The following is a 24,354-nucleotide window of genomic DNA, read 5'->3' on the forward strand; positions in this document are numbered from 1 at the left end:
AGTCTAAAGCTTAGTAAGAAAAGTAATGCATGCAATGCTAATGATTACCCAATGTCAATGGGCATACACAATTTCTTTTTAAATTTTGCGCCCTTTAATATTGTACACACTGTTTGATTAGGCCAATGCCTGCTGGGCTTATTACACATATAATCTAAAATCCCATGGGTTCTCCTCCATCTAGCCATCACCACAGTAAGGCACATTAAAAACCTTATTCCATCGTTGCCCCGTCGGGCTCAAGAGTTAAGGCGGTTACACACTCTGGTGTCAGTACATATAACAATAACTCATATGGAGGAGAAAAAAAAACAAGAACATGACAAACAATATAATTGGTTCACTAAAACCTAGCCCAAATTATTGGGCTGCCACTATGAGTCTAACTATAGGCCTCCGTTTACATTTACTTGCATGGCCTTATATCATACAATAATTCACCATATCACTATTATGCCATGCATACAATTTTATGATGAAGTGTCAATGTATGTTAATACCACTTACTCACAAAATATTCATATAATGCATACTTTCACATAACATATAATTCTTGTGTTGCAGTTGAGTACTTTACTTACCTTGTGTCCAAAATATATTTCACCGTGTAACAAATGGTGTCTTAGGTGTTGATGAGCTTATCTTGCAATGGCATGAATTTTACGTCACTTCAAACATATGATTTTTCTTAGGATCTCTAATGACATATATAAAAACTTAGCTCATTGTTTTAATCCTTTAGAAAAATCTCAAAATGCTCATAATATCATAATCATGACAATGATAAATTTTAACACTTAATTAGGTTACTATCCTCCAATTTATAGAAATCTAATTTCGCACCATATTGATGGCAGCAAGAAATTGAACTGTCATTTAAAAATATCCATAGACCATCATATCAAATTTCATATCTAAATCATGCCTAAAATGCCTTAAACCACTTAAATTAAGCGTTAGGTTTATCTTAGACACTTGGAGAAATTTTGACAGAGCTTCCCCTTAATTTTACCTATCCCCATATATCAAAATCAATCAGTAATCAACATCAACTAACCTGCCATAGCCACATATCCCAAACACCAACATAATTCATCACAAAGTTAGCATATACCGATTTCGATAAAATTCTAATTTCCAAGATCATCACCCAAATTAAATGATTCTCCACGTCTATTAAAACATTTATAAACATATATAACCTCTTATAAACTCAATCAAATAACTAAAAATTAGTTTTTACTCCAAGAACCACAAAAACCTCATAAAACACAAAATTTCACTTACCGATCAACTTTTAGGCGAAAACAATCTCTTCTAGCTTTTCTAAACCGAAAACCACTTGGAAACCACCAAGAAATATCTTAAAAAAGATAAAACACCATAGATAAGATCTCAGAAAAATTCAAAAACGTGGTTTAACTTCCAAGTAATAGAACTTAACATAAAAATCTCAGAACTAAGCATAATCCACTTCTTTGGCTTTAATTTCACTTGGATCTCCTTAGAATCTCTTCAATTCAGCCAAGAAATGTTTTTGGTTATCTTCTCTATCTATTTTTTCTCAGAGTCTTGGTCATGGAAAGTGATAAGGTTGATGACAATCCTTTATTTTCAATGATTTGGCCTTATTGTATCAAAATTTGACACCTTTCACCTTATCATTTCACTTTTTTGACTTATGAAAACCTTATCACTTCAATAATTTCGACTTAATCGTTTGCTAGGCCTATTCTCCTTATGTGTGAAACACTCACACCAAACCTTAGGTCCATATGAGTTCAAACCCAATAGTTATGCTTACCCGTTTGAGCGTAGCACACTTATGCTAAGCTCGTTTCGACTTTGCGTCAACACCACTGATTATGTATACCTCCCATCAATACTTGATCTAATAGTTCTAAAACCATTTTTACTTCATTAATGAGACCTTAATCATACCTCAATTATATTTGTTAAATCCACTAATACTCAATTTTACACTGAAATACTAGTAATCGACATTGTACTATTTTTCACCGCTTAACATCTTTTGCCTTCTATATCTCACTTTTCTCACTTGATTTCATGTCTTGTCCATATTTTTCATACTTTCTTATATCTTGAGCACATCAAACACCCATAAAAGACAACTCAAACGCCATAAGGTTAATAATATTGAACATACACATAGACGTCATATACACAACTTTTATACTTATACATGAAAACACTTATAAGAATATGCATATGGTCAAATTATACATATTGTATGATATGTAATGTAATGCAATGCAATGCAATCAATCGATTATTGATTACATTATATCAAAATAATGTGAGTGCTACAGATAGCGAAAAAGGCAGTCAACATATACTATGCTAGTAAACTTTGTAGAATCCTTGAATTCAAATCTAGATGCATGCTCCATATTATTTTAATATATATATATATATAATAGAAACATAGAATATCATGGTATACATATGAACATCGGATTTGTAAATTATAAATAAATACCAAGATGTAGAAACTTACAAATACGCAGCGAAATAATAAATAATTCCTTTATATTCTCTAACATTTGATTCCTTGTGGTAGCAAAGTATTGTCGAGAATCTAAACTACTTATATTGTGCCAAAGTCTTCCAAGCCTATCTCTAAATCAAGTCTAAAAAAGAGTGGGCAAGTTCTCAACACATGAGAAAAATTAGAGAGGGAAGAACAAGAGAATGAGCGACCAAGAAAGGATTCGACTGCTAGGTTTTCACTTACCCAATGAATTAACTGAGACTCACTTATGAAAAGTCTCATCACATTCCTTATATGGCAACCTAATGAGATTTATTTAAATTAATTAACATAATAAACAAAAAATCAAAGCTTTTGTCTCCCACAAATGGACTTGGGCCTAATCTCTTTGTTTTGAATTTAAATCACAACTCGGCCTAAATTCAAAATCTTTTTATTTATTTATCTTTCAATTATTAGTTAAATAAATAATTAAATCCTTATTCAAATTAACTAATTATAATTTGATGATAATTCTTTGGTAGGGGCCGATTGCCCATCTTGACTCTTTATTTTTAAAATCTAACCTTTGGATGTATTTATTCAAAAAGTTAAAAAATTCTTTATAAAATGCAAATGATATAAATTTATATTTTTTGTAAGGGTTCACACCATTTCGAACCTTGTATTTTAGTCGATTATCCGTTTGGACTCTTTATTTTAAAAAATTAACTTGCAGACCTCATGCTTTGTTAAAAAGTTAAAAATAGGATATTTTTTTCAATTACCCATTTAGACCATTTATTATTAAAAACTAACTTTAGGATTATGTGTTTTATCAAAAGGTTAAAAATAACAATAGATAGATTATTTAGTATTATTATTACATATATATTTTTAATTGACATATATTATAATTATTAATAAAATAAAAGGAGAAAATAGATTGATTTTTTTCATGATTAATTAATAGCCATAAATTAAAAAAGTAGAATAAAAAATGAGAAAAAAATGACATTTATTATTATAATTTATATATGTTGTTAACATATATTTTTATAAAACTATTTACGGTTCAATAAAAAGCACAAATCATATGAATAAACTATAACATGAATAAAATATTATTTTAAAATGAAAATTATTAAACTTTTTCAAGATATCAATAGATTATATATCTCTTCAAAAATAAATTATTATAATAATAAAAATTTGAATGTAACTATTCATAATTTTAATAATTTAGTTATGACTCTATTAATCCATCAATGTTATTAAACAAAATAATGTGTGAATAGTTTTAATTTTAGATATTTAGATAGTTTAGATATTATACTTTTTTCTTTTTTAATAATTAACTAATAATTATAAATTTGAAAAAGAAGAATTAAAAAATGTGAAATTTTTTAAAAAAAAAATTACATTTATTATTATTATAACATGTGGTAATTAATTATTGTAATTACATTTAAAAAAAATAACGTGTGAACGGTTTTTAATTTTAGATATTATAGTTTTATAAATTTTGAAAAACAAGAATTAAAAAATGTGAAAAATTTAGAAAAAAAAAATTACATTTATTATTATTATTATTATTATTATTATTATTATAACATGAATGATAATTTATTAGTGTAATTATAACGTGTATGCACTACTAGAAAACTATACTTAGGCAACACACGAGAGACAACAGTTTTCATAGAACAGTCGTCTCGTGTCAAAAATAGACATGACACGACATTATCTCTTGAACTGTTGTGTAATGCAAATTAAAACTTGCATGAGACAATAGTTTTAGTGAGACTGTCATAACATGTCTACTTTTAACATGAAACAACATTTCTACGAAAACTGTCGTCTCATCCAAATACAATTCTTTTTTAATCAAGTATTCATAAATTTGTATTTTGTTAATATAATTTAATATATTAAATAAATATATTCATAAAAAAATTTAAATTAATAATTTGAAACATAGAATAGCTATTAGTTATATAAATAAATTATTCAAATAATTTTCTATTTTTTAATAATTTATAATATTAATTGCAAATTCAATTGGTTATTATATTTTTATGTCCAATTTTTCATAAGGTAGGTCACCAAATCGTATATATAGTATTTAGGAATTGTTAGTGATAATAGTATAAGTAAAATTATTTTTTATTTTAATTGAAAATTTATATAAATTAAAATATTTGAAATATTTATCATCACAAAAACAAATTATTTTTAGTCACAATACATTTTGCGACTAAAAAATATAAACATTGTAACTAAAACAAACTTCATCAACATTATGTTATTACTAAAAAAATCTATGACGAAAAGTATTAGTAACACAAAATGTAATTTATTGTGATTAAAAATATATTTAGTCATAATAAATTCTATCATTATATTATAAGTTTTAAGAGAATTTTTAGAGTTGTGATATGTAAAATTATTTTTTATAATAGGAGTGCAAAATTGTAACATCCCACAAATTCTACATTAAGAATTTTACGGAAAAAAATAATATTTTATTGAAAAAATAATTTAATTGGGAAAGTTATGAAAATTAAATCACTTTTGATTTAATTATATATTGGGATGATAAATAGATTTTTATGTCCCAAGTTGTGCATTATTTTTTGGAATAATTAATAAATGATATTAAAATTTAAAAATAAAAAATAATTAGAATTTAAAGAGTTTTATTTTTTTTAATTCATATTATTTATTGAGAAATAAATAATAAGAACTCTTTTTAATTTTTTTTAAATAGAATTTATTATGATTTGAATATTTTACATTTTAAATTGTGAGATTTAAAATAAAAAAAGTTATTGCTCAATTATTATATCATTTATGATATAAAATGTTTTAATTTCAATAAAAATATTATTTTATTAACTAATTGTGATAAATTGGTTTAAAATGTCATCTAATTATTTTTTGGGATTTAAAAATGATTTAGATAAATATTTTTTGTGGCAGATTTAGATAAATATTTGTTTAACTTAAAAAAAACACTCTAGTAATTAAGTGTTGAATTAACAAAATAGAGTAACTAATAAAATAATTGATAAATAAATGAATTAATATATTAAATATCAGATTTTATTTAATTGAATAAGAAAAAGGAGTTAAAAATTATAATACTAGAATCCTAAAATTGTATTAGCCCCTTCTCTCTCCTCTTCTTCCCAGCCCGATACCACCACTCTTTCTTTTCTTCTCTCGCATCTCAGTCGGCCAGACCAAATGAGCCATCTCCAGCAACCACCCAATGACACGCACCCCACCACAAGCTTCCTTGGCCCCCAAAACCCCCAACCCGTGAAGCTTGCCTCCCCACTCGTCGGCATTCGTCGCAACTGGCCCCCCGAAGTTCTGTCGCCGATGTGAGTTTGGAGGATTTTTCTGGCCTCCACCGTCTTCGAAACAAGAATTCAAGGGAATGGTTGGGTTTGTGAGCTCAAGATAAGCAAAACCCCTATGGAAATTGGACTGAAATGTCGCTGGAGGTGCTCACCAATGTCAAGAACGACTTTCTTCTTCTTCTTGTAAGTTCTTTCTTTTGTTTCCTTTTCTTCTTTAGTATATATTACTGTCACTGAATCTTGTGGAGCCAGAATTGCATATATTAACTCTTTTTAAAGCTACAAATCTAGGACCCTATTTATTTTGATATATATATATATATTCAGCTTGAGAAAGAATGTGAGATATTTGATTTTGGCTTATTATTTTAGACAAATTTATGCTTACTAGCCATTTGGGTATTCTCTTCTTTCTCTGCGTAGTAGCTCTATTTTTTTTCTCATGCTCTATCTATATTTCTATATGTATACATTTTGAATCCTTCTCAATAATTTGTGAAATAAGGGATATCTGAATGACTTCACCTGTGCTGGCCTCTTCGCTCCTAATAGCTTCTTCTTCAAAACCAGGGCACTTTTGAGAGAATTGCCTCCTTTTATGAGCTTTGATGTGTATATTATTTGGTGTAAAGTATATATAGAAGCATTGGCTTATGCTTAGAAGGCATATCTATTTGTTATATTCATTGATTTCAAATCTATTCCATGGATATACATACACGGTATGCTCTCTCGTCAACCCTTATTGGTGGTGTAATGGGTGCACATGCTCAATTATGGGAGGTATATTTCCTATATTTAATCTTCTATGCTCTTCTCCTTTTGTAGCATTCCCTTTCATAATGTGTTTGAGTAGTTATCTTGATGCTCATAATATTCTTTTTCTGTGTTTTGTCTCTTGCACATAAATGGTTTGTTAAAATGCCTTAATGAAATGGATTGTAGTGTGCAATCTTATATTTTCATATACTGATGACGTGTATAGCTATAACCAGGTTAATAGAAACAAAATGATACTAGTTTTACACGTACAATTGATTTTTTCATTATCATTGTACTAATTTTTTTTATCTTGTAGTCATTCTTTCATGTATGTGATATGGGATTTGATCTAGTTAGCGCTGCACATTTAATATTAATGAAGCATTTATATTAAAAAGGGAATTTAAATACATGTGCTCCTATTTTGTTTTCTTCTCAATATTGAAGTGTTATTTTAGAACTTTACATTTTTAGGCAGAGACATCTAAACTTAGTTCTATATTTTTATTTGGGAGGAATTGAAATTTGGTTACTGCAGATAAAATTGGCTTGTGGAAGAGGAAAGAATCATATTAAAAATATCTCTACTTTAGTCATGTATCTTTTCAAGATTAAGCAAACCAGATAACAACTTTGCTCAAGTAGTTGTTTGAATCAAAGCTGAGCTACCACTTATTTACTTTGTTGAATTATGACTTATCAAGTTTATATTAATTACTATTATGGAGGAAAAGAAAATATACATTTCAGTTGCATTTTTGTGTTGTATATTTGTTGAAACTAGGCATTGATTGCCATTTGTTAGCAAATGCATACGACAAATTCATGCCCATCAAGAACATTCTAACTTATGATTACTTGTTACATATAAATATACTTGTCTAGCTTGACTAGTCTTGAAGCTCAACTCCTTGGTGTCTCTTATTACTTGTATAAATTCTTGATTGTAACTAAGACTTTTATTTGCATTATTGAAGACATCATATGCTTCATATTCTGCAAGACTGTAACTAATATTGAAATTGAAATAATGCATTTTCATTATTTACCAGCATATGCATAATATTCCTCTAGTAATTATTTTTGAAATCATGACAAGGTGGATCATCAAGCAAGAATTAAAATGTTTTTTTCCCTAGTCATACATCATGTACCTTACTTTTTCTGATCAGACTTCTATAGATGTCCAAATAAGTGACTAACTCAGTAGGTCTCAACTCAAGTATAATTTGGCTCATGTATATCTCATGCCTTTTTTAACACCTCTTGTAAATATCTGTAGTACCTTTACGCAAACTCTTAAATCGTGATTTTTGAGTATTCACAGAGTTGAACATGAATGGCATGAGTTCTTCCCCAAGGGTATTACTTGTCGCTTCTTCTTGTGACATGAGCATTCACTTAATTAACTTGTTTTCTATGCTAATACTCTCTTTCCAATGCAGCTCAAAACAACTATGGAGCAGTCGTGTCACTTTGGGCATCAGTTATCATGGTCCCTTTACTACATCTTTCCTTAAGTTTGACATAATGGTTCATTAATGTGCTCTTGTATAAATGAAACTTCTTGCTGGCATTGATGAGACACCTCATACTGTCCCCCATCATATGCAGGTTTATTTTATGGATACACAAATTTGGTATTCAGTTTATTCAACTTTATATGGTGGTGTCATTGGGGCCTTTGATCGTCTAGGAGAGGTAATCGATTTGATTATTATTTTTCGTACATCAATTTAATTTAATGCAAGTTGTATGTTATGTTTCCTGTTCACTTCTTGGGATAGCCTGGTAATGAATGAAATCAATACTTTCTTATCTACTCATTCTTATAGTAACAGTTGTCACTGATTAAAGCATGCCCACTTTCTTATAGATACGAACATTGGGGATGCTTAGATCAAGGTTCCAGTCCTTACCTGGTGCATTCAACACATATCTGGTGCCTTCAAATAGGTCGCAGAAAATAGGATTTTCTTTTGCCAAGCGTTTTGTTGAGGTTGCTTTTAAAAAAAATTGTACTGTTTCATGGCATTAGCAATGGTATAGATTCCTTCAATATATCTTTGTTTGCACTTCACCCTACAGATTACATCAAGCAGGAGAAGCGAAGCTGCAAAATTTGCACAATTGTGGAATGAAGTTATATGTAGCTTCCGAGAGGAAGATCTCATTAGTGACAGGAAAGGCCTAAAATTCAGTCATTTTTTAACTAACTTGTGTTCATCATTTTATTAAAGATATACTTGGTTCCTTTACTTCAGGGAAATTGATTTGTTGCTAGTTCCTTATTCATCAGATCCAGGGCTGAAGATTATTCAGTGGCCACCTTTTTTGCTTGCTAGCAAGGTAAGTATAAACATGTTGAGATCTTACATATGTTACCGTGGCCTTATTTGACCTTTTCTTTTTACCTCTGCAGATACCAATAGCATTGGACATGGAAGCTCAATTTAAATCCAGGGACTCTGATCTCTGGAAGCGTATATGTGCTGATGAATACATGAAATGTGCAGTGATTCACTGTTATGAATTTTTCAAGCATGTCTTGAGCATTCTTGTGGTTGGAGATAATGAAAAAAGGTTATATTGGTAGCAATTGGTTTCTCTACAAGTAGAATATATAATTCTGTTTGTTTCAGTTTCTAGAAATCGAAGAGTCAGAATAAAACTAATGTCTAGTTTTGTAGTCTATAATGTAAATGAGTTATAGTTCTTACGGTTTCTGAAACTTCTTTGTCACACTTAAAATTTTCTCTTACATATCAAGATTTCAAAACAAAATTTAAAAACTGGAAAAGGTACTGGGTAATTACATTGTTTTTTTTTTTTAAAAAAATTAATTTTTCCATTACTCTTATAGCTGGGAACACTTGATTTTGATCTTTGCATTTTTGGCAATACTGTTTCTAGTTTTTCATGTATGAGCTAAATTTCAACGATTTTTCTTTTTTTTTTTTCCTTTTAACACCACAGATTGATTTCATTTACGCCAAGTCATTTATGCTTGAACCAAATAACATGTACCATAATGTAACTTGCAGAAATTACAAAAAAGTGTTTTATATATTATTGAGCGTGGATATCAATAATTATTATAGTCTCATCCTATATAAAATGTTGCTATACATTCTAATATGATTTTATGGTTTGCAGGATAATTAGCATCATTATTAAAGAAGTTGAAAGTAGCATCTCAAAAAATCTGCTTCTTGCAAACTTCAGAATGGGTCCTTTACCTACTCTTTGCAAGAAATTTGTGGAGCTTGTAGAGATCTTGGTAAATTATTAGAAGAGAGCATATATGTAATTATATACACAGTACATGCTTAGCTTGAAAATTCAATAAACTTTATTATTACAACTTCTTTGTTGAAGAAAGACGCTGAACCATCCAATAAAGATACAGTGGTGTTGTTGCTGCAAGATATGTTGGAAGTTGTCACCCGTGACATGATGGTGAATGAGCTCAGGTAGGTTTAACATTATGCCATTCTATCTGAAGCAATTGTTGTGAGTTTTAAAAGTTGAATTGTAATTCATGAACTTTTTTCATGTTATACCTTTCAGGGAATTGCTTGAAGTTGGTCATAGCAGCAAGGATACTGGGAGACAACTTTTTGCAGGTACTGATACAAGACCTGCCATAGCATTCCCCCCAGTTGTCACAGCTCAGTGGGAAGAACAGGTATAAAAATTTAGACTCAGATGCATTTTAACTGCAATCTGTTGTAACTATTTAACTAAAACATGCTTATTGCTTGCCATCATTCTAGATAAGACGCCTATACCTCTTGTTGACAGTGAAGGAATCTGCTACTGATGTACCAACTAACCTCGAAGCATGTAGAAGAATCTCATTTTTCACAAATTCACTGTTCATGGATATGCCACGTGCCCCCAAAGTCCGGAAAATGCTTTCTTTCAGGTTCGATAAAAGTTCTTAACTCATAAACATGGAACATATTAATTCCATACGCCTGAACCTTCTTGAAACTAGTCAGGGTACTTGTAATTAGAATAGCAAGGTCTTTTAAGGCCTCAGCATATGATCTACCAGTACCTTTCAAAACCCAGAAAGTGGCCTGTAGCGGCATTATTTCTTATATATTTTTTTTTAATGTTGAATATTTAAAAGCATATATTATTTCACTTACTTTTTCCTGGGGGTTATATTCATGGAACAAATTGGCTAGGAGTTTAGTGTATGTTTCTATCCTTGTATGTGTAGGATATATTTTATCTGCAATATATTATATTCTTGCAGCCAGCATAGCTTAGGCTCATAAAATGAAATATTGATTGCATGATTTGTATCTTAATTTCCTGCTACTGGCAGTTTCATGACTCCATACTACAGTGAGGAGACAGTTTACTCTAAAACTGACCTTGAGTTGGAAAATGAAGATGGTGTATCAATCTTATATTACTTGCAGAAAATTTTCCCAGGTGTGTGATTCTGTCTTTTAACTTTGTTTCACAGTAAATTTTCTATTTGATTTAATGACCACATTCTAAATTCGGTATTTAATCATTTTGCAACTTGCAGATGAGTGGAATAACTTCATGGAGCGAATTAATTGTAAAAAAGATAGCGAGATATGGGAAACTGAGGAAAACATTTTACAGCTTCGTCACTGGGTCTCCCTAAGAGGACAAACTCTCTGCAGAACAAGTATTGGATGCATTCCTTTCTCATGTTTCATAGTATTAATCAGCTTGTTGTACTGACTATTTTTTGTGTTTCAGTTCGAGGAATGATGTACTACAAATGAGCTTTGAAGCTTCAGGCTTTCCTTGACATGGCCAATGAAAGTGGTAAGAGTATTTTCACCCAAATCTTTAACCAAGAGACTTCTAAAGATCTTGTTGCAAATTCTAGTGCCTTCATATATTAAGGCCTTTTTGGGATTGTAGCTTTTACAGAAATCATCAACTATTCTGTCTTCTGAAAACAAGATCTCAGTTGCTTCATAAAATTTATAGTGTATCTTTCTGTGTTGTAGTCAATTTTATTTCACTTGAAAAAACAGGATTGTGCTAAAAAATCATGCAAAAGTTATTAAAGCTTTAGAAGTTTAGAATCAATCTATAAACTCTTACTTCCTAGTCCTCTTTTTTTGGGTTTTAGGAATCAATGTCTATCAAGCTCTTAGTTCTTAGTACACTTTAATTGTGCATGTTTATTATATGCCAGTGGTGTTTGCCTATGAACACAATCAATGTTTTTCCTAATCTCTGTCCATATGAGGTAGTTTAAGTAGTTATATTTTCTTTATGTTTGTAATTTCTTGCTGTGAACAGAGATACTTGGAGGCTACAAAGCCATAACAGTTCCATCAGAGGAAGATAAAAAAAGCCAAAGATCTCTTTATGCACAATTAGAAGCAGTTGCTGACATGAAATTCACATATATCGCTACCTGTCAAAACTATGGCAACCAGAAGCGAAGTGGAGATCATCGTGCAACAGACATCCTGAACTTGATGGTCAAGTATGTTCTCCATTTGTTAATTAATGTTACATGTCATTTCTTCATTTCATTCAAGAATTAAATTTTTTTTCCTTTGTACAGTAATCCTTCTCTTAGGGTGGCATATATTGATGAAGTTGAAGAGAATGAAGGAGGAAAAGTACATAAAGTTTATTATTCAGTTTTGGTGAAAGCTGTTGATAATCTTAGTCAGGTAAATATTGAGAACAATAATTGTGCTTCTATGCCTTATGATATACAACTGATTGTTTTGGTACCGGTTTAAAGGAAATATATCAGATAAAATTACTGGGTTCAGCCAAGATAGGAGAAGGAAAGCCAGAAAACCAAAACCATGTTATAATTTTCACGAGAGGAGAAGCTCTCCAGACGATTGACATGAATCAGGTAACCATTAGAATTTGAAGTTATCTTATGTTGTCTTTTGAATTAAGGCCAAGTTTGAGGCTGAAAGCTTCCAAATTTCTGTAGGACAATTACTTGGAAGAAGCTTTAAAAATGCGTAACCTTTTGGAAAAATTCAATGGGCAGCAGGCTTCTTGAGCGGATGAGCCATAGCTAGAGTAACTTTTGCAATCATAATTAAGAAATATACTAATTGTAGTTTTTAGTTATCCCTTACATAGTTATTACAAGTGTATATTTTGTTCTTGTAATTTTTAAATCTGGAACATACTGAGTTCTATTGATTATTTTGTTTGCCAATTGATTCTGTCTGAACCATGTTGTAATTACACAAGAAATTATGAATGAATATAGTAGTTGAAAATAAAGAAATGAAAAAATTCTCATATTCTACATGGGACGTCGGTCTTCACATAATTGTTGTCTTATGTATTACAGGGGACGATGCTTGCACATAAATTGTCATCTACTCAAGCGTCATCTTTCTGCAGGACATGAGATGACGCTTATGTATTACAAGGTTACGCCCATTGAATTTTTCCAAAAGGTTACTCTAGAAAATAGATGGAGTGCTTTGGAGCAATTTTAGAGTGTCACATCATCTCATTGATGCTTTCCTTTATATAAATATATAGATATAGATTTAGAGATATTTAGATAGATTAGATAATATATTTTTTTTATTTATTAACTAATAATCATAAATTTGAAAAAGAATAATTAAAAAATGTAAAAATTTTAGAAAATAGAAAGAATGCTTTAGAGAAATTTTAGAGTGCTACTTCTTCTCCTTGATGCTCTCCTTTATATAAATACTAGGTAGAAGCAATGTGCAATGCATGTTTGCTTAGTATTAAAATTGTAGACATTATCTATTATTTTAATAAAAACTGGATCACTATTTTTTAGAAATATATATATATATATATATAATAGAATGAATTGTAGTTCTATAATATATATATATATATATAAATATTTATATCAATAATCTCTACATATATGACATCTAAACACAGCGTTGATATATATATATATATATTTATATGACTACATGACATATATATAAAATATACTAATATTTAAAAAGAAATTAATAATAGAAATAAAATAAGAATAGAAAAATTCTTAGTGTAAACAGTAGTATACATGCATCACTAATGTATCTGTCAATGTCCTTTGGTTAATTTGATGAAGAAAAAAAGTCACAATCACTTGATAAAAAATAAACTATCACACAAATTTATAAGATAAAAAAAATGATATGCATGCCTTTATTATTTTTAAATAACTATGATTTAATTATTTAAATTATCATAAAATATCATTTAATTAATTAATTTTTGTTTAAGTTTATGTTTGTTCTAGTTTTTAAATTTGGCAGTGACAACAAAAGATTATATATTATATGTTTAATATAATATTAAGTTTAAGTATAATTAAATTTTCTTTAAGTTATAAAATGTATGCTTTTATTATTTTTAAATAATTATCATTGTAAAATATCTCAAAAATATCCTATTTTAATTTGTTAATTATTTATTTATTTAATTTTATTTAAGTTTAAGTCATGTTTACAACCTACCGTTAAATATAAAAATATTCTGTTAAATATAAGAATATTCCGTTAAAGTTAACGGAAAAAAAAGTGTTAAAACTAAGAATTTTCGTTATCTACACACTTTTTATGTAGAAGAGATATAGATTTAATATTAGACTAGATATTTATTAATTATATTAATATAAATTCAAATGTTATAAAATATCATTTATAATAATATATTATAAAGACTAGATATTTAATAATTATATCAATATAAATTCAAATATTATAAAATATTATTATTATAATAATATATAATCCTAATTTTTATAAAATTTTGCTAGAATAAATATTTAGTAATTATATTAATATAAATTCAAATATTATAAAATATTATCATCATAATAATATTTAATATAAAACTAGATATTTAATAATTATATTAATATATATTCACATGTTATAAAATATTATTATTACAACAATATATAATACATAATAAATACATTATGTATAAGTGTCATGTGTTTACAAATAATATGACTGACTAATTAATTAAGAAATTAAAATAACATTTATCTTTTATCAATAAATGTTATAATAGCTTGTGATCTAAAATGTTATCGTATTATTTTTAAAAAAAAATCATAAACAATGTTTTGGTTTAATTTTGATTTTAATATGTTTATGTCATTCTTTTATATATAACATTATTTGTTTATTTGCTAAAAAAAATATTGTTTATTTATTTAAAATTTATATGACAATCATAAAAACTTAACAAAAATAATTAATAAATTTTCTAAATAAAACTAAGCAGTATTTTCAAAATATATTTGGTATCATTAGGAATCATATTTTTGAATAAATTATTTCTAAGACCGTAAAAATAATAAGTTAATGAAAAAAACATAAAATAAGTTAATTTTTGAAATGAAGTTGGTGGAAACAAATGATAAGAATGTGGTTCACTGATAACTGTTCATTCTTTTGAGATGTAAGTTCAATGGGTCTTCCTGATCTTTGCTTCTTATGTTGGAATGGAGATAATGTAGATCATACAATAGCTTTTATTGCTTATTTTTAAAATGTGTTATAAAAAAAATAAAAAGACAAAAGACAAAACAATAATTTATCCAAGAAAGACATCTAGCAGAATAGGAAATATTCACAGAAATTGTCCATAATTTTAATTCAGGACCTAAAAATTCTATCTTCGTTTATCACAACAAAGATGATAATTTAGTTATTTGTTTGAGAAACCAAATTGATAAAGATATGCAGACAATGGTAGATTATTTTTATTTGGATAAAAGAATTCTGCACCCTCTCTTCAATCTTAGGTACGGCCTAGCTTTTCAACTAAGCGGTTCTCTATTTCGATTCTCTTCTTCATGAACAAGGCATACTTGGAAACGAGTTGTTGGTCTCCAGCAGTAGCAGTAAGTTTGCAGCTAAGAGATGAATTTTCCAACTTGTCTTTGTACATGAGTGAGATGGGCACAAAAGTACCTTTATTGTTGCATAACCAACCATGAGCGGCTCTTAATGCAGCTCCCAAGGAAGCTGAATCTGTTCGAGTAAAACAAATGAATCAATAAACCAAACTAATTTGGACAGTTGATGCCTTAATTCATAGCACTTGGATTTGCTAATCACAACTAATTAAAATTTTGAATTATGAAGAGAAAACTAAATATGTTTTGCTAACCTGGTCTTTGAACCGTGTGGACATCACAACCAAAAATGGAAGCAATTGAGTTGAGGATGCTTTGATTTGCAGATGCACCACCAGTTGCTATTATTCGTTTCGGAGAAGGCATACCAAATCTTTCTGCATGAGCACGCATTGACAGGAACTGACCCTCAATCAATGCCCTCACCTGTAAAATTTGTTGAATGTTTCACATAGTTATATACTTGGGACTTAACCTGTGCTTAATTAAGTGATGATTAGTTGTTTAAGAATAAAAGTAGGAACCTCGGAAGAAGGATCAAATTCCTGAACTTCGCGTTCAACCAAGCCTTCCAGAGAGTCACCAGTGATGTTTTCAAGAATGTATCGATGAAAGCCAACTGAAGGATAATAAATGGCAAACAAGTGAGATGCATACATCACTTTAGAGAAAAAGGAATATAATTAAACCTATTGGATAAAAAAGAACGTTACAATTAAACCATTTTCTAACCATTTCATGATGACATTCAGTGCCTTGCACTTAAACTTTTATATGGGGAATTTAAAAATAAAAATTAAAAACTAAAGAAAGACAATGCTATTTGGAATATTGTAAGCGAAACACCAAATCAAAGCAAACCTGGAAGGGGTGGAAGAATTTCATGCTCCTTATAGTAGAAACCAATCTTTCCACCTGATGCATAACCACTATTAGAAAAAGTACAGATTTTAATAGTTTCAGTTAACTTGCTTAAAAAGATTGCTTTCACAAACCACTTAGTGGTGGTGTCTGCTCCAGGAATGAATTGAAACTATCCCAAGATTTTTCCGCACAGCGGTTTCGCACATCTGACATTAAGATATGGTTTAAAGCAGTTTGTTACAAAAAAGCTCCTCAGGAACCAATAGGAATATGCAGGATCAAATGGTACTGAATCAATACCTTCACGAGTTAAAGATCCATTCTTGTAGACCAACATTACCATGTATCCTTTTGTGTCAACAGGATTAGGGAAAACATGTCCTTCTAATCTAGGTCGAGGATCATCCGTAATCCCAAAGACCTGAAAAACAAAGATGACAAAGTTCATAACAGTGGTCTCTTATAATAAAGATGAGTTATGATATCGTTTATCAAAATGTCAGATTTCTACAAACTCCAGTAGCAACTAAACTCGACACTTATGAGCAAAACTCCATATAATGGTCTCTTATTTATTTTGAACCATTCTCTGAGAGATGACAAATATTTCAACCAACATGCTAATGTCTAATTAGAGTACACAAACATAAATAATCTTTCCATTTTAACTTACAGTGTCACTTGTGCCAAGACTGATTGCCAGATCTCCTGGGGTATTTATCGTCAGACCTGCATGGTAAAAAATGCATTTAAAAAAAGAATTTAAAGTATTCTATCATCTCATACAATGCCATAAAAAAATTTACAAGAGCAGGTGGGATATGAAGAAGAAAAATCATGCACCTGCGAGGCTGTTAGGGTTGTCTCCTGACCACTGAATGACCAGGCAATTCTTGTTGAAGGAGAACCTGAAAACAGATTATTTTAATTCAGGCTGCTATATAAAGTTAATAGCTGGCAAGAGAAAGGGAGCATGCTCATATGAGAGCAGAGTATAATGGATAAAGAGGCAAATACTCTACTAACTCAACATAGTAGGTCTGCTAGGGGTGTTCCTAATGAATATAGGATCCTTTATAAGGATAGATTGAACATCATTCATGTTATATGTAAAAAAGTAGATACGTTATAGTCGCTCCCAATAAATATATATATATATATATCACTAATAACATAGGTACTGTAGCCTACAATTAAAACTGTTTTAATGCATCCCAAATCATGATTGAATCCTCAGTAGCAGTAATTAAAGATCTTCATATATGCAACTATCTGCTTGAGCCAATAATAAATCCAAAACACTTAAGCAAAATAAAAGAAGTTCTAGACTTTCCATCTAAATAGATAAATAAAATAACTATGTACCTCTCTACAAAGTAGGGAGCAATGTTACCAGCTGTTGCATGGGCAGGGGCCAGCTTTCCAAGTTTTTGCTCTAAACCCGGAGCAGTGGCCTGTAATTACACCACCCAAAAGGAGTAAGATAGAGATGGAGACAGAGAATCCATTATTATAGACAATGTATATTTAAATAGATATATATAAATAAAAAGACAACAAAACAAAACAAACCTCCAAAGCTCTGGTAGACCAGATCCTTTGTTTTAAATCCATCAGGTTCATCCCTGCACCATCAGTTTCATCAATACAAGCATATTCTCCAATGAGAAGAGACGCCATGAAAGAGCTAACAAGAGAGATCCTTTCAGTGTTGTGATAGATTTCTGGCTGAGTCTCAAATATCTTTCTAATCTGGGGGCCAGTAAATCTTTCATATGCCCGTGACCCGGTAAGTTGAGATAGCTCCAAAGCTCCTCCAACAGCTTTCTCTATATCTCTACATTGTACTGTGGTACTGCTGTCCATCCATATGGGTGATTCCTTAATAGACAAGGCATCACCAAGCTGTTCCACCAATGGCTTCTTTGAATCCAATGATGACAAAATTGAAGAACTTCCACTCTTCCAATAGACACTACCATGTTGCTGCCCACTACCAGAGACGGCAACAATTTTCTTAAGATCCAAATTAGATTTGGAAAGTTTATTAAGTATGATATCAAGAGCTTCCACCCACATCAAAGTAGGTGAAACGATTCTGCCATTATTGGATGAGTCTCTATAAACTCCATCTTTAGTTTTGTAATGGGTCAAATCAGAATCAAAATGTACCAGCTGTGAAGCCACTATGTTAAGATTGGAGTCTAGGACGGTTGCCTTCAAGGACCTAGTACAATTATTCAAGTTTCAAGCAATTAATTCAGATCACTACAACTCGAATCCCAAATGGGAATTCTTAATCCTAATGAATAACACGAGAAAAAAATTTATAAATAATTACAAGTTTCGAACCCTCATTGGAAAAATCATGGCAAAACTACATGAATTGAATCAAGCTATTCAAAATAGCGTGGTTCTGATTATATGATTAGAAGAGTGTTAAAGAGGAGAAATTCAAACTTACTGAGTGGAGCTATCAAATCCCAGAAAGTAAGAGTCAATGGGGAGAGAGAAATCCGCCATTGAAGCAACACCAAAGCTTGAAAATAATCACTATAATCTCTGCCAAAAGAAACAGAAGTAGTTTCAGTCGTGAATTGGGATGTTTATAGTTTATAATAACAAAAAATATCCCATGATTAAAGGAATTATAAATTAAAATTTGGTTTGGATAAGGTTTAAAATTAATTTAAAAATATAGATAAGATTAGTTGAATTGAATAAATTAACAAAATAAAAATACGTATATAAATTAATAAATGAGTAAGTACCCGGAAACCTCGACTGCTTCGAATCTCCCGGTACCGTTGCTCATCCTTGATTGCAAATTTACACGTCATACTAACATATGCTACGTCATCTTTTTCTTTTTTGGCTGGGATATTATGTTACTTAGATAGATATAATCGGATTTTAAACTTTTTAAATTATGGAACTTATCTACTCAATTAAAAAATTAGGTGATAAAAATATCAAATTGGGTCATATTGTGAAGTTAGGGCTAACATTGCATGTTTGTACCGATTTGTAATATCAATAAGATGTACTCAAAAAAAAAATGAAGTAAAGAATGTGTTAGGGTTGCGAATAGTGAGTTTTGGTTGCTTGGGTTTAGATTTTGCAGGTTTGGATTGAGTGAAATAAAATTCTAAATTTGTCCGAGTTATAACAGTTTTTTATGGGTTGGACTCAAATTCATGCAGATTGGGTTAATGAGCTTTATTATAAAGATTTTTTCTTAAATACACATTTTTATTTTTTTACGGTTCTTATTTTTTATTTTAAAAAATACATACTCAAGTTTTCAAAAATTCGATTTTTAGGAAAAATAATTTGAAAATAACTCACAAGATTAACTAAACATCAACAAAAAAAACTTAAAAGCAACATGAAAAAAAAAAAAAAAAACTAAAAACAATACAAAAAAAGAAAAAAAAAAGCTAAAACTGTAAAAAAAAATATAAAATTTTCTTAAAACTATAAAATTGAAGAAAAAAAAAGTTCGACCATAAAAACGTAATTTTTTAGGAAAAATTATTATTTTATGTAAAAATCTCTTTTTTATAAGAGAATTTTTTTTCAATTTTATAGGTTTTGCACTTATAGTTTGCAAATATATGACAATTATACTTTTTCCAAGTTTTATGGGAAAATTAAAAAAAACTTCAAGTTTTTATGGGAAAGAAATACATTATTAAGAAAATGATAAAAAAATGGTCGTAGGCATGGTCTAGTGGTACTACACTTCTCCTTACAAAGAAGAGGTCCCAAGTTTGAATAACCCATCCCTCAAAATATATATATATATATTTATATAAAGATGATAAAAAAAACAAGAGTATAATGGGCTCCTATCGTAAAAAACATCCACTCCTCCTCATTTATTATCAAATCTTAATCAAATCCAAAATCACCCAACAACCTGGTTCCGATCATATTCTTCTCTATAGTTGTTGGAGCTCCTTCCCATTAAGCTCCAATTTTGATCTTAGTCTCCTCCATCGCAGTTGCAGCTCCTCCTTTGGTAGTGATTGAAGGACGTTCATTGAATCTCAACCATGAACATGAAGTTCATCCACAACTCCTTCTTTTGTCGATAACACTCATAACTCCTCATTCTCCTTCTTCTTCTTCTTCTACAATTTTTAAATCTTTTTTTTTTCTAGATATGAACTTTTTTTTATCCAAATTGGGAAAGTAACATGTATAAATTTTTTAGGTAAATGATTACTCATATTATTGCAGATATAATTTTTCTTCTCATGTTGCAAATCAAATCTCGTTTGTTTTTTTAGATCTAGCATTTTTTTTTTCTTTCTTTAGATTTGTGATAGGTAATTGGTTACCTTCATGTTATAATATGTGTATATTTCTAGATTTTTTGAGGTGACTGGTTACCTATGTTATAAAAAATATAGCTTCTTCTTTTTTAATTTTTATGAAGGGTTTTTTTTTCAATATTTTTTTTTAGATTTTACGATTGCTTGTAAGATCATATCAAGTCTTTTTTTCTTCAAATTTGATGCTACTTTTTAAATTTGAGATAAATAACATGTTACCACTCTTATGGCAAAATGTTACCCCTAATGATAGCTTATTATTTAACATAGACTTAGAAAAAAAATTGTAATCAATCAAGTAACTAGTTACCTTACCCGGACTTAGAAAAAAAAGCGTACAATAAAAGTAAAAAAATAAAACTAATAAAACAACTCAATTTTATAAAAACAACAATTAAAAAAAGATTTAAAATAATTAATAAATATAAAAAATAAGTAAAAAAAATAAAATTGAAATGAAAAAATTAAGCTCTTAATTTAATTTTTTAATTAATAACAAAACTATGGCTTAATCACTAATTTATACCAAACACATGGGAAAATAAAACCCATAACTTAAGAATTTTAATAAAAAAAATATTTTTTTTCTAAACAAAAGCCATATTCTTGCACAAATTTGATAAAAAGTGATAAAATGTTTTGAAAAATCCATATAATATATGATATTTTAAACAACTAAGTTTCAGATTTTACAATTTAATTATGCAAAAAATTATGGCTTATTTGCTAACTTATACATTTATATGAAAATCTAAAAACTATATATTTCAAAACGTAAAATACAAAACCATAGAAATATTTACAAATTAAAATTTCTATAAAAATAATTTAATGATAGAAAAAGCCTATAAGAATGCCCTAAACCATTTACTTTGTAAAACGTCCCTCAGTCCATATTTATTAGAAAAATATCATTTGTGAGAAAAAAGTTCAATGGAGCCTTGTCAAAACATGTAATTTGGGCCCAATAGTTTAAAATAAAAATATAGTGTCTTTATGCAATCTTGGAAATAAAAAAAAATATAAGTCTCACTATGACGTAATGAAAACATAAACCATAACATAAAAGTTCATAAACTTTCTTGGCGTTCACCTATATCGTTAATCGTTCATGGACACTGCGTCATACAAGCCAAGACATTGGAACTCCCCACTTCACAGTGTGTGCCAAGAAGAAACCCTATTTCCTACATGAAAGGAGAAAGTAAGGGGTAAGCTAAAAACCCAGTAAAGAAGTACAAAAAAAAAATACAACAATTAACAAGAAAGATGTAGAGTCCCAGAATATTTACTTAACTAGCTAGATAGTAGTAGTAGTAGTAGTAGTAGTAGTAGTAGTAGTAGTAGTTAGTATTAGTTTGTAGTATGTTAGATTCCGTGGATTTTGGTTCAAATCGGGACTTAGTTGGAAACTCATAGCAATAGTTATGAATTTTATATGTTTAACTTATAGTTTAAGAATATTAATTATAACATAAGGTTTGATTAATATTGCTAGTCCTAGGTGTATTATTTATTATAACCTAAGGTTTAGATGAAGCCAATAAGAATATGACACTTGTCATAAGCATGATATTATTAGGGAATTAGAATTTGTTATTATTAGTTAAGATATTTGTAGATTAGGTTGTTATTTAGATAATTAAATTGATTTTCAGTAACTTTAGGGTACTGTAACTTCTGACCTATTTTTGACCCAGTTATATTATGAATTTTGAAAAATATTATTTCTAAAAAGTTGTAGATGATTGAATTATCTTTCTAACAATATAAAGATAGTCTAAATCGGAGTCATACAGCTCCAGTTATATTAATTTTACTACATGTGAGTTTAGAGTTACGAGATTTAGGAAGTTATAAGTTAGGATTCTATTTTTATTTTTTATTTTTTTGTTTTTAATTTTTAAAACATGCTTTGAATCCTTAGACCTACCTCTGAATGATTTGACCGAGTCCTAAGCCTTTGACTAGCGAATATTTAAACATTTTCATTTAATATTCATTATTTTTATTCAAAGCCAAAAAGAAGATATTTATTCCTAGAACTCTATAAATAGGACTTAGAACCTAGCCCTTCCACTCACTCTTAAAGCCGTGATCAGACTCCAAGGTGCTAGTGTGACCATAGAGTGATAAACACTTGGGTTGGGGAAAAGCTTTGCCATTCTTAAGCTTCATAAAATACTTGGGAAGTGATGTTTAGTGTATTTCAGTATTGGAGTTAGACCAATCCATAAGGTCAACTAAGGTACTCTTATTCTTTAAGTTCAATCTTTTAAAACTCTTTAGTTTTCTTTAGTCCTTTTATTCAGATCCTAACTTTTGATATTGGTTTTTGATTAGGTTCTTGAAACTTAAAGATCTTTCTTGGTAAGTTTCGTCTTGAAGGTTTAGTTTCCACATTTATTCTTTATTCTTTAGAAATACTCACCATTCTATTGTTGGTTTTAGGAGTGTTCCAAGTCCCGCATTTGTTCTCAATTATCCCGGTGTTGGTAAGGAAAATATGATAGTTTCTATATGCTTATATGTTATGTTATGTATGATATGTTATGATAAGTTTATGTTATAATATGTTATGTTATGTTTTTTTTATGTTATCTAGGGCTCATAGTTTCTTAGCTAGCAAGCCCTAGTGTTTATCATTTTCATGGTTTAGAGTTATGGTTTACCCTGCCTCAGATATTAGACAGGGGACCTAGATGGGTTATCATATACTACCATGTGATCTAACGTACATCAGATATTAGACAGGGGACCTAGATGAGTTATCATATACTAGCATGTGATCTAACCTACCTCAGATATTAGACAGGGGACCTAGATGGTTTATTGCATGCCATGTTAATGAGTTAATGGCCATTAATATTGTAGTCCTATATGGTATATGTTTTTATAGTCATACATTTTATAGTTTATGTTTATGATGTAGTTTTATGCTTATGATATATGATGTATGTTTTTAGTAGGTTTTCCTTGCTGGGCATTAGGCTCATTCTTTTATTTTTAGTGTGATGCAGGAAAATGAATCTAGAAGGCGGAAGGATTCTTGGTAGCTTGGCTTGTGTGTTGAGGATGGATGGAATGTGTGGACTGCGTGTTGATCGAGGATGAAGTTATTTATTTTTAGTCTTTTAGATCATGTTTTTCCGCATTTAGTTTTTTTAAAACAATTGAATTAAAGTTTATGTTTTTCTTTTAAACAATGGGTACCCATGCCATATTTTCTATTATTATGTATTTGATACAATATTTTGAGTTTTAATAAAGTTATATTATTTCTTATGTATCTTTCCCAAAATAGTAGCTATGTCTTGTAGTTTTAATGGTCCAAGGTCTTAGAAATAGTTGTGTCATTACAAAAGACAAGGCAAACTACGTACATATCGTAAACTCATGGCATATCATAATTGTTTACCGAGTTTTTCAGAAACTAGAAGTATGTTATGAAATAAGAGCTGGAAAGAAAGGATAAGAGATAGACAATCAGAGTTTTTACGTGGTTGGGACGTTAATGAGCCTTAGTCCACGAGTCACTAGTATTAGGCTTTAGAGAGTTTTGACAATTGAGAGTTTTTGCTTACAAGAGAAATTCTAGGATCCCCGCTATTGTCCACAACTGGCCTAATT

At 29.5% G+C, this 24,354-nt stretch overlaps 1 protein-coding gene, 1 long non-coding RNA gene and 1 pseudogene across 3 annotated transcripts; 2 read left to right on the forward strand and 1 right to left on the reverse strand.

Moving 5' to 3' along the window:
* Positions 1–8,063: 8,063 nt before the first annotated feature.
* Positions 8,064–8,588, forward strand: LOC133805037 (uncharacterized). The gene is made up of 3 exons (XR_009878771.1): positions 8,064–8,116; positions 8,236–8,322; positions 8,498–8,588. It is a non-coding gene; the product is annotated as an uncharacterized LOC133805037 (long non-coding RNA).
* A 61-nt stretch (positions 8,589–8,649) lies between these two features.
* LOC133805629 (callose synthase 5-like) lies at positions 8,650–12,658 on the forward strand (annotated as a pseudogene).
* Positions 12,659–15,194: 2,536 nt separating this feature from the next.
* Positions 15,195–19,327, reverse strand: LOC133803218 (xylulose kinase 2). Of its 2 annotated transcripts, none has more exons than XM_062241192.1 (12): positions 19,164–19,327; positions 18,849–18,946; positions 17,957–18,611; positions 17,750–17,838; positions 17,228–17,292; positions 17,058–17,113; positions 16,685–16,805; positions 16,516–16,590; positions 16,382–16,435; positions 16,045–16,139; positions 15,775–15,946; positions 15,195–15,635 (listed from the first exon to the last, which is right to left on the reverse strand). In XM_062241192.1, the coding sequence occupies exons 2-12, from the start codon at positions 18,905–18,907 to the stop codon at positions 15,403–15,405; spliced, it is 1,674 nt and encodes a 557-aa protein (XP_062097176.1). In that variant the 5' UTR covers positions 18,908–18,946; positions 19,164–19,327; the 3' UTR covers positions 15,195–15,402. The 2 variants fall into 2 exon arrangements, with proteins under 2 accessions (XP_062097176.1, XP_062097175.1); XM_062241191.1 differs by having other exon boundaries at positions 19,156–19,326.
* Positions 19,328–24,354: the final 5,027 nt, after the last annotated feature.

This window comes from Humulus lupulus, chromosome X, assembly GCF_963169125.1.
Source record: "Humulus lupulus chromosome X, drHumLupu1.1, whole genome shotgun sequence".
Classification (NCBI taxonomy): domain Eukaryota; kingdom Viridiplantae; phylum Streptophyta; class Magnoliopsida; order Rosales; family Cannabaceae; genus Humulus; species Humulus lupulus.